The 12,363-nt window shown below is 38.4% G+C and overlaps 1 protein-coding gene across 4 annotated transcripts in view; it reads right to left on the reverse strand.

The window, feature by feature from the left end:
• The window catches only part of pdzd2 (PDZ domain containing 2), a 108,145-nt gene that overhangs the window by 64,345 nt on the left and 31,437 nt on the right, over window positions 1-12,363 (reverse strand). For all 4 annotated transcript variants that reach the window (XM_049578750.1, XM_049578751.1, XM_049578748.1 and 1 more), the window contains exon 4: window positions 6,626-7,139. In XM_049578750.1, the coding sequence (XP_049434707.1) occupies window positions 6,626-7,139 (514 nt within the window). The remainder of the gene's footprint in view (window positions 1-6,625; window positions 7,140-12,363) is intronic.

A 12,363-nucleotide genomic window follows, 5' to 3' on the forward strand; every position in this document is an offset into this window, starting at 1 on the left:
CTTCGGCATCTGATTTCAAATTCTTCTCCGCTTTCAACCGTCTCAACCGTTCAAAAGCATCTCCTATATAGACCCTCGCTTTGCCTCGAGTTTTATCTTGGTGTTTTTGGGAATCATAACGAGGTCATTTGGGTTTAGTCGCACCGTCAGCCATTGTAGCTCAGTCGTAACTGGCAACCTGGATGCTGAGACTCTACTGACTGCGTGACTGGTAGACGGCGGTGGGTGGCGCAACAGGCCAAAACACAAATTCAAAACATAAACATGATTTGCGGACCGCAAATAAATTTTTTAGATGCAAATATTCTGGCTGTACTATTGTTGTCGGTGAGATCAGTATGTTTTATTAACATTATTCCTTAGTCTCTGTGACATATTAGTATTATTTTTACGACTATTTGCTTTAGATTTCTTACATATAGCTGGTTTAAGTGACAATAATCTATGGGCGCTAGAATGATTCAGTATTTGCCCATCTGACTGGTGTTTTCTGATGCAACATGATCACAAAGTGGAGTTGTGCATGGGCGGTAGGGGTTAGGAAGATAGGGGAAAAATAAAATAAAATAAAATTTTATAATTTTGTTTTGACATATTATTTGTATATTTTAACTGATATCTTAATTATGCCTCCACAATATACTTGTAGGCCTATTCGAGTGTTTTTTTCCCTCCTCAACCACTTAAGGCAATCTTTTATTTTTATTCTCTTATATGTTTGTCCTGTTTGTTTGTTGGTATGTTTAGGTTTATATGTGATTGTTTAATGTTTTGTTGTGTATTGTATTCCCTTTTTGATTCTAAAAGTTGGCCAAATATGAGAATGTTCCCTTTATGTTCACGTAATGCAGACTATAATCTAATACGATTTTAATTCACCCTATGAATAACAACAAGCTGGTTATTGGCAGCTATAATTGCAATGGGTTAGCCAATAATATGAAAAGAAATGAGGTTTTTAAATGGCTTAAAGATAAAAATATGTTTAACATTATATGTTTACGAGAGACACATTCTATGCCAAATGACGAAACTAAATGGATGAGAGAATGGGGAGGACAAATTTCCTTCAGTCACAGGAGTAGCAGTAAAAGGGGGGTTTCAATTCTTATTGAGAGAAATACTGAATATGTAATCCATACAACTTTACGAGACTCAGATGGAAGATAGATTATTGTAGATCTCACAATCAAATCTATACGATTATGTCTGGTTAATTTGTATGCACCTAATACTGATGATGCTATATTTTTTGAAAGTATTCAGGAGGCTGTACAAAAATTAAAAGACTGTGGGGCCCATGTTATTTTTACAGGAGATTTCAATATGGTGATGGATTCAATGACAGATAGGTCTGGAAGTTACTCAGTTAATTATCACCCACAGGCATCAAAAGCCATTCAAACTCTTATGTCTTCTCTTGACTTGCTTGATATATGGCGTTTGAGAAACCCTACAAAAATGAGGTATACATGGCGTAGAAAAAAACAGGCCAGTTGAAATGATTATTTCCTTGTGTCTTTCTCACTCTGTTCCAAGATATCAATGACAGACATAACTGAACGTATGCACTCAGACCATTCCCTTATAACCCTCCATGTGATGACTGATGATTCTCCCAGGGGCTGGGGGTTCTGGAAGTTTAATCAATCCTTATTACAGAACGATTTGTTCATTGAAAAAACAAAAAAATTATTTCTGATTTCTTTAAGCATAATATTGGTAGTGCCAATCCCCATATTGTATGGGATTCATTTAAATGTTCTTTTAGGGGACATTCCATAAAATACTCTTCTTGGAAACATAAGTTATGTGTGCATTACGAAAATTAATTGCTACAAGAAATAAATAGTTTAAATTAAGAAATTGACAAAGATAATCAAGCACCCCCAGATCTCTATGAGAACTTGGAGACTTTACCATAAAAAAGCCAGTGGCATTATAAATAGGTCTAAAGCTATATGGATGGAGAAGGGTGAGAAATGCACAGCCTATTTTTTTTTTAAAACTTATGCAATGAAATCAAACAAGAAAAAATATGACTCACTTGGTGACTGAGAATGGTTTAGTGCTATCACCTTCAGATGAAATCTTAGAAGAAGGAAAATCCTTTTCTCAAAATATTTACACCCTAGGAGAACAGAGCAGACCACCACCAGATCTCTACCAATCCTTTCCCTGCTTTATATCACAAAAAAATTATCAGAAACACAGAAACAAAATTGTGAAGGTATGATTTCAGAGAATGAGTTGTATGAAGCAATTAACTCTTTTAAATCAGGCAAATCTCCAGGTCTAGATGGGATTCCAATCGCATTTTATAAGATATTTTATCACTATATAAAAGATCCCTTGCTAGCATGCTTTAATTACTCATTTGAGACTGGTAGAGTGACTGTAACCGAGCAGGAGGGCTTGATCTAGCTTCTTTTAAAACAAGAGGGAAATGGTCAATACAAAGATCCAGTTAAATTAAAAAATTGGAGACCTCTAACTTTATTGTGCTGTGATAACAGAATTCTATCTAAATGCTTCGCCTCTAGAATTAAAAAAGTTATTCATGACATTGTTTTGGTTTTTTTTTTTTAGACATTTTTTTTGGCCTTTTCAGCCTTTAATGGATAGGACAGACAAGTGTGAAAGGGGGAGAGAGAGAGAGGGAGTGACATGCTGCAAAGGGCCACAGGCTGGAGTTGAACCCGGGCCGCTGCAGCAACAGCCTTGTACATGGGTCGCCTGCTCTACCACTAAGCCACCGACACCCCTATTCCTGGTATTGTTGATAAAGACCAGAATGGATTTATCGAGGGTAGGTTTATTGGAGACAGCATAAGACATTTTTTGGAGATAACTGAATTTTATGAGAAAGAAAAAAAACCTGGGTTAATTTTTGTGGCCAATTTTGAAAAGGCCTTTGACACTGTGAAATGGGAGTACATCTATGAATGTTTGGAATTTTTCAATTTTGGAAGCTCACTGATAAACTGGGTCAAAGTGCTATATATAATAATCTGCTAAGTAAAATTATAAATAGTGGTTATTTGTCAGAAAGTTTTCCATTATCTAGGGGAATCAGACAGGCTTGCCCCCTATCTCCATATTTATTTTTGTTGGTAATAGAAACACTAGCGATAAAAATAAGAAACAATATAAATATTAAAGGTCTAGATTGCCATGGAGTAGAATCACAGATTTCATTATATGCTGATGATGTTTGTCACCTAAAGAAAATTATTTAAATGCCCTCCCAAAAGAATTAGATGATTTTGCAATTCTGTCTGGCCTGAAGCCAAATTATGATAAATGTATTATTTTGCGATTAGGTTCTTTACATGGTTCTACATTTAAACTTTCTTGCAATTCAAAACTTACATGGTCAAATGGACCAATAGATGTTCTTGGTATTCATGTTCCAAAACAAACAGATGAACTTGTAAAAATAAACTTTGAGCGAAAGCTTAAAAAAATGGAGAAGACATTATGTCCATGGAAATCAACAACATTATCCTTATTTGGTAAAGTCACCCTTGTTAATTCATTGTGTAACTCTCAGTTTACTTATTTGTTAATGTCTCTTCCATTGCCTGATGAAATTTTTATAAAAGATATAATCAAAGAGTCTTTAATTTTATATGGAATAAACCAGAAAATATCAAGCGTAAATATTTATATAATGGCTTGAATGAAGGAGGAGTAAAGTTAATTAATCTTAAAGCATTAAACCTGTCTTTAAAAGCGTCATGGTCACAGAAAATATATTGAAATCCCGATTGGAGCTCCTCAAAACTTATTTGTAACACTCATCCAGTATTTAAGTACAAATTTGTTCCATTTGTTCAGATTGCAAAATCCATTTCCAATGTACACAAAAAATAATCTCTACTTTATCACCCTTTTCTATAGACATGATACAAGCATGGTTGCATTTTCAGTATTTCCCACCAGATTCTGTTGATGCCATTTTACACATTATATGGCTCAATTCTAGTATATTAATTAACAGATTACCTATTTTTTGGGAACAATTTCAAAAAGGTATTATTTTTATAAACAGTATAATTGATTTGAACGGTGACATTTATTCTTATAAATTATTTTGTGAAACGTATGGATTTTTCTGTTCAGAATTTAGATACTATCAATTAGTAGCTGCAGTGCCTTCAGACTGGAAGAGAAAAATGAAAAACACGGGAAGGAAATTGTTAGTGTGTAAACCTTGCATAAAAAATTGTTTTTGGCTTAAAAGAAAAAAGATAAATTCTTTTATGTATAAATTTTTCTTGCAGGCATATGATTTGAATGATAAACCACTTAAATTTCAAGTGTACTGGGAGGGGATATTCGATACCCTGTTGCCATGGGGACTTGTGTACAATTTAACTTATAAATCTATTATAGACACTAAATCATAGTATTTTCAGTTGAAAATTTTGTACAAAATATTGCCTACAAGAAAAACTCTTTTTATTTAGAATATGGAAGAGGATGAAAATTGTCGCTTTTGTAAATCAGAAACTGAAGATATGCATTTATTTTGGTTTTGTCCTCATGTCGCGAGCTTTTGGATAAACTTTAAGAAACGGGTCGCTTTGCACTCAATTATGTTAACTATGTGCCCTCAAACAATAATAGTTGGTGAACTGGGAAATAGATGTCCTAGCATTGTAAACACTGTTATTTTGTTAGGCAAGAGCCTAAAAGCAAAGGAAAAGAAAGACTGACTCTTCCCACTTTTCTTGCTTTCTTAAAACATTATTTTATGTTGGAAGGTATTATTGCTAACAGCAGGGAACAAGGAATGATTATGATAAAAAATGGAATTCATTAAGGCCAAGTCTAGAAGAAGGATGAGATTTTTCTATTTATTTGTTTGTCTTTGGTATACGTTTTGTATGTTTGTGAAGTTTTGTTGTGTTCTCGTTTTAATTGTTGTATTGTTTTGGAGTGGCTTTGTTTTGTGCCATTTCATGATATTTGTCTTGTTTGGATTATGTTAATGTTTAAAATAAAAAAAAAATAATAATAAAAAAAAAACACCGCAAAGGGTCGTTCAGAAACAACCAGTTTTGTTGTTTGTTTGTCTTGAACAGTGGTCTGCAGCTTGGTAGGTGCCTCCACCCATCCCCTTCACCTCCCAATGACAAAGTCAGCTCCTATACTAAGTCACTTTAGAAATGTTAATATGATATGAATGAAACATACAAATGTTTCATGGTTTGTAGAAACATACAATGTGATCATTTTCTTCTGGCAGCTGGGCTGAGAATTACATGATAATCATTTGGTTCATCACCAGAGGTTTCCTGTTTCTCTCTAAATAATGCTCAAAGGAGAAGGGCCCACTGCCATAACCTGGAGTTCAATCTGCAGTACAGAGAGACATAAACTCAAGTGCTTATTGCTCTGAATGCAAGAAGAGTCCTGATTGTTATACAGACTTATTCCCTACAGACATCTTCAGAGGCCTCATTTATCAATGCGTGTTGTAAGACAGGTTCTGAATGTCTGCATGGAAACTGTCTGCACAAACAAGAAAATGTTCACACCTACACACAGTGAACAATGATCTCACCTGTTCTACATCCATCTGCTTGTGGATGTACAGACTTATTTACATACAGAAATGGCCCCCAGAATGTCAAATATCACATTATGTATACACTTCTCCATTCCCGCCACCATCTCCTGACAGATGACCTGACATAAGGAATGATGGTGGGCTAAATGACCAGTGGTAAGTTCTGCTATGTATCTAAATCAAGTCACCCACCCTTGAAAACCTAACAACTCTTTGTGACTAGAAACCACTGTCAACTGTTTTCCTGCTAAGTCATGAAAAAATGCAAAAAAATTTAGGGACTAAACTTTGGCAACTCATTACAACTATCATGCCAATAATGCCTATTGAATTAATTTGAATTGAGTGAGTAGTGTGACCCCTCACTTGTCCCATGTGATTGTGCATTAAGGCCCTGACACACCAAGCCGACGGTCGGCCATCAGTCAATGTTGGGTCATCAATGAGCGTCTGACGCCCTGGTCACTGCTGTGTGTCCCCACAATAAATCGACGACGGTGGTGCCTGTGGGTAAATGAAATCACTCTGATTGGCACTTCAGCTCAAAGCAAAAGAAGAGAAATGGAAGTGGAGAAAGTAAGCAAAGAGCTTAAATCCAGAGGGAGCAAGACCAAACTTGTTCCATGAGGTCAGACTATTTTTCTTTAGCCATTGAGCTCTTTAGCAGAAATGTTTCCTAATGGTTTGTGTTATTGTTCACTGGCACACTGTAAATATGCTCTGTTCTTTCAACTTTCTTGGACTGTGTTGTTAACGTGCTAACTGGCTAATTAACATCAAGACGGTCTTCTGGTTTTCCTTTTTAAATGACGATTACAGACTACCGCCGTCTGCTGGTGTTGCTTCCTCTCATGCAGGCGCAGAACATGGATGCTGGTTGGGCGCCAGCTGTAGTCTTTGCAGTGTGTTCATGTGCAACTTTCTGACTGAGACACGGTGATGTCAGAAGACACAGCAGAGGGCCTTTTTCGCCACTAGCTCCCTGAAAACGGTTTGGTGTGTCTGGGCCTTTAAATCAAAGTCCTGTATGTGAGCAGCGTGTCTTACCTGACTTGAAGGTTCACTGCTGAATGAATCCATTTTGAATTCTATCAGCTGACTGTGACACCTTGCAGGCAGAGTGGCAGTGCCTCCACTGTGTTGATGCTGGGGAACAGTTCTCATTTGAGGAAAGGTGTCCGGGCTTTCCTCAGTGGGTGTGTGTGTGGAGAGAATGCAACCTGAGTCATCTCCTGGAGAACTGACTCCTGCATCAGTGGGAATTGAAGAGTTGTAGCCATTGTTCCAGCTCTGGAGCTCTGAGTCAGTACTGTCCCTGTTGTCTCGGTTGAAGGATGATCGTGATATGACACCAAACTTGCGCATGCGTTTGCAGTTTGCCGAGCTGTCAGAGGGCTCAGAGGTAGCTCTGGCCTGCTTCTGCTCTTCACAGCCATCACTGCTGACAGGGGCAATGATGCTGCCATTGACGTTACAGGGAGGGAGAGGAGCCTTTCGCTTGACTCGCCGCAGCATGATGAGGTAGATACAGCCTCCATTCCAGCACTGGTCAGCCAGGTAACTGTAAGAAAATATTGTGGGATAATGTTGTCACTGCATCCAGGTTCAATTATTATAAGAAAAACTACAGTCCTAACATCTCCTCACATTTCCACCTCTGTGGGAGTAGATGAGCGCTTGATGCATTTCTTACATCTTCGTCTTACATTTCTCATATAAACTAACATTTTGTTTTTAAACGTGAAAAGTGGACTTGGGTAGGGTTTTACAGTTGGGGCTGGCTCAGGCTTGCCCCTAGTTAGACTGCTATGTAGGCCTAGACTGTCGGGGTGCTTCCATTGATAAAGTGAGCTCCTTTCTCCTCCTTTCTCTCTGTCTCTCCATCCGCATGTATTCATGTCCCATTAATGCATGTTACTAACTTTCTTGGAGTCTTGGCACTTTCTTGCTTTGCAGGTTTCTTGGATCATGGTTGAGCCTGCTGCCATGGTCCTGCTCAACCCCTACTGCTATTCAACTTTCAATTCAATTTTATTTATAAAGTCCAATATCACAAATTGCCTCAGAGGGCTTTACAACATACAACATCCCTTTGTCCTATGGGGTTTGGTAAAAGTTTAATTTACCAACTGGCTCTGTTGATCGGGAAAAAGATAGGACTCAGTGAAAACCCAGTGGCTATTGTTGTTTCTCTGCTAGTTGCTCTCATGGAGGAGCAGGTCAGAGAAGCGACCAAGCTGGGAATCACAACCATGCAACTCAGAGTCCACAGTGAGGAGGACAGCTTATAGTTAGGGCTGGCTCAGGCTTGCCCTGTACCAGCCCCTAGTTAGGCTGACTTAGGCCTAGTCTGCTGGAGGACCCCCCTATAATACACCGGGCACCTTCTCTTCTTCTTCTTCTCTCTCTCTCTCTCTCTCTGGTATTCTATTACTGCATCTTGCTAACTAGGCCATTCTGGATGTCACTAACTCGGCTTCTTCTCCGGAGCCTTTGTGCTCCACTGTCTCTCAGATTAACTCATATCGCAGCGGTGCCTGGACAGCGTGATGTGTGTGGTTGTGCTGCTGCCGTGGTCCTGCCAGACGCCTCCTGCTGCTGCTGCTGCCATCATTAGTCATTAGTCATACTTCTACTGTTATTATACACGACTATTGTCACACATGTATACTGCCAGATATTAATACATACTTTCAACATATTGTATCACAGTAGCCAGAACTATAACTATAATATTATTACTTTCAATAATGTTGTTGTAAGCTACTGTCATTACCTGCATCTCTCTCTCTCTCTCTCTCTCTCTCTCTCTCTCTCTGTCTCATTGTGTCATACGGATTACTGTTAATTTATTATGCTGATCTGTTCTGTACGACATCTATTGCACGTCTGTCCATCCTGGAAGAGGGATCCCTCCTCAGTTGCTCTTCCTGAGGTTTCTACCGTTTGGGGAGTTTTTCCTTATCCGCTGCGAGGGTCATAAGGACAGAGGGATGTCGTATGCTGTAAAGCCCTGTGAGGCAAATTGTGATTTGTGATATTGGGCTGTATAAATAAAATTGAATTGAATTGAATTGAATTGAATTGAATTGAATTGAATTGAAATCTGCAAAGACGGCAACACTCTTTCCCAGACATCATCACAGCTCATCTCCGCTGCACGCTGCACTTGCTTGCTGGTCTGTTTACAGTGGCTTTGTGCTAGCCTACGTCACACGTTTCATTTACTCTGATTGGTTTTCCGTCTTTCCAACTGCGTGAAGGGGCACTTTGAGTGACATCCATTGATACTGCTCCTCGAGAATAGAGGAAATGTTCACTCCGTGTCCAAGACCCATTCGCGTTTTGAGAATGGGTCTTGGACATCTCTATGAGATGCAACAAGCTTTCACTTAACTTCAGTGTAAACCCATCCATGGATGGTGGTCTTTGTGTATCTATGTTGAGGGAAAAAATTGATACAGCATAGTATTGCAATATTGTTGTGTAGCAATATCATATCATCACACAGCGCCAAGTATTTTTTATAAATTATCAATATTACTAATACAAATTAAACATTAAGTAGCCTACTAAAATAATATAATCAATTGCTTTTTCAGTCCACAAGACACATTTTTGCTGCTGCAAAAAAATGGGTTAAGTAATGGGTTAAGTATCATGACATATCAAACTTTATCTTATGAGATAAAACAAATGTTGACAAAGTTTGCCTTTGGAGTAAGGCTGTGCAATTAATCGTCTGGTGATCGCAATTACGATTTTAAGGTCAAACGATTTCAAAATTAATGAAATCGAGGGTAAACAATTTTTGGTCATGGACGTCTGGAGATGTTATTTTGAGGGGTTGGTCTGTGTGTGTGTGTGTGTGTGTGTGTGTGCGTGCGCACGCATGTGTGTGCGTGCGCATGTGTCTGTGTTTGTGTGCCAAAACGGGCCAAACTCTGCCGTGAGCGATACAGAGCAGAGGAGAATTGTAAACGTGCGACCATGTAGAGACAGAAATGACATGCCGTCGTGTAAACAACATAAGTCATCACGTGTGCTGCATAATCGTTTTCATAATCATGAGTTAATTTTTTTAAAGATATTTTTATGGGCATTTTTGCCTTTAATTGATGGGATAGTGAAGTGTGAAGGGGGGGAGAGACATGCAGCAAAGGGCCACAGGCTGGAGTCAAACCCGGTCCGCTGCGGCAACGGCCTTGTACATGGGGCGCCTGCTCTATCCACTAAGCCACTGACGCCCCCATGAGTTCAATTTTGACCAAAATAATCGTGATTATGATTTTTTCCATAATCGAGCAGCCCTACTTTAGAGACATAATTTACAATTGAAAAAAGGTAATAGATTGCAACATATCGCAATATATTTTATTGCAATATTCAGCATATTACAATATATTTAAAATTGCAATATTGTATCATGACTTAGGTATCGTGATAATATTGTATCATGTATCCTCTGGTGATTCCCACACCTAGTACCTACCTTCTACTTACATACTTATTTTAATCTAAAACATGATGCTTTTTTCTCACATCAAGTGATGTTGCTGCCTAAACCTAACCATGGGTGTTACCCACATGTTCCAACGCGCTTCACACAGGCGACAGCTATGCGTCACATACAGCTAAAGGGTGAGTCTCATAGAGACACCAAAAGGTACCTTCGGTGTCGGCATCACATTTCAATGGGTGTGAGAAAGCGTTGGTATTTGATGACCTAGGATGAGAACAGTTGCCTGTGCAGCAAGCGGCTTAATTTTTTGTTTTCTTCTTCTAAATCAGTAGTTTAGAATAGTTCAAATGTGAATCTGGTTCCTCCTGTGGTTGTGTACAAAGCTGTGTCTACAGAGTCACAGCAGCATCTCTGGAGCTCAGCAGTGAAGTTAGTGAGTGAAACTGTATTACAAGTAATAGAAACAAAGAAAGAAGAAGAAGAAGAGAGAGAAGAAAAAGCATCGACTCTGAAAAAGACCCAGATCCACTGCAAAACACTTCAAGCTGATTCAACACATGCTTAGTCACACATCACAGTCAGATTTACTTTTCAGCTACATTTCTTAGTTTGAAGAGTCAGTTCCTGTGCTTTTCTTCATGTGTTCACATTCTGTGTATACATCTTGTCATTTGGATTGTCATTACTCTGTACTCATGACATCTATTGCATGTCTGTCCGTGTTCCTGATCTGAAGGGAGGGTCTAGGGACAAAGGGTTTTGTAAGCTGTGCAGACTGTAAAGCCTCTTGAGACAAATCTGTGATTTGTGATACTGGGCCATATAAATAAAATTGACTTTCCTTGACCTTTTACCACAACACAAAGAACACCAGAAGGTGGGGTGTCGGTGGGGCCCGGGTTCAAATCCAGCCCCCCCCCACACTTACCTGTCCTGTCCATTAAAGGCAAAAATCCCTTAAAAATATCTTTAAAAAAAAACACCAGAAGGTGCTCCCAGTGAAGTGTATGGAGGTAGTGGGGCTAAATCATTGTATTCATCACTATCAGATTATGATTTAGGTCAAAACAAATTAAAAGACAAACATGATAGCATATGTTTCCTTAAAACTGCAAGTTAGAAGCCAAACTATACACACTGGGAAGCCTGCTATTACTGTATGCTAATCATGTTTGTCAGGTGTCTTGCATTCCTAACAGTGCAGCGTAGAGATGGCAAAGAGACCGCTCAAAGAGACAAACTAAGTGTAGTGAACATTTAATTTTACAAGAGTGTACATGTCAGACGGAGCTGGATATCATGTTCAACCACCGTGGGTTATAAAAGCTCTCTATCTTCACTCCCACACAGTGGAAACACCCCAGCTTGGAACAGGTCCACAGAGCTGCTGCCCATGCAGCCCATACTGGATATTACAGGGGAGGAAAGCAGACAGAACGAAACTCATCTGTATGTAAATTATATTTCTAAATTAAATTTACATGGGGGCTAATACCTTAAATTTGAAAAATAAGAGACATGATCAAATGGGGACCCGGGGATCGTTAGACCTCTTTTTATAATAACCCAAGTGGGATGAAAAAGGCAACTGAATTAGTGAATGACTCAAAAAAAACAACAAAAAAACAAAAAAACAAAACAAACAAACAAAAAAAAAGAGTAACCAACATTTATGATGATCAATTATTCTTTTCAGGTACTTTTCAGGTACTAACCAAAAGTGTCAAGACATCACTTTGGCTCTGGGAAATATCGGGGACAACTATCATTGTTCACTATTATTTGGCATGTAATACAATATTATTGAGATATTATTATTATTTTTATAATTATTATTAAGATACACGTTACAGACAGAAGTAGTTGAGGCTAAGTAGCAGATGTATGTTGATCCAGAAGGCAAATATAGTAAAACTGGTGCTGCTCTGGAGAGTTGATGTACGTCGAGATGCTGTTAATGTGTCCAATTTTAAGCAGAAAATGACAGGTGTGAATGTTTTTATGCTATTGGCTACAGCGCCTTAACAAAAAATGTCTTTAGATCAACACAAATCATGAGTGTGCCACTTCATGCATTTTTCATTAAAAATGGAAAAAATAAAAAAATATTCTCATAAGAAGAATTGATAATAAGAATAGAGTGCCCCAAGATTGAGTCCTAAAACCTGTAAATGAGTTAGCATTTTAGTTCCCTCATCTGGGAAGTCAATGGGTTTTTTGAATGTGTTTTTGGTTAGACATCTGAAACAATGTCTGTGGTCAACACAAGCTTAAGAGACTTAAGAGTACCCCACTCATGAATTTTGAAGCTTTTATGTGTCTT

The sequence above is a fragment of the Epinephelus fuscoguttatus genome, linkage group LG6, assembly GCF_011397635.1.
Source record: "Epinephelus fuscoguttatus linkage group LG6, E.fuscoguttatus.final_Chr_v1".
NCBI classification, from domain to species: Eukaryota; Metazoa; Chordata; class Actinopteri; order Perciformes; family Serranidae; genus Epinephelus; species Epinephelus fuscoguttatus.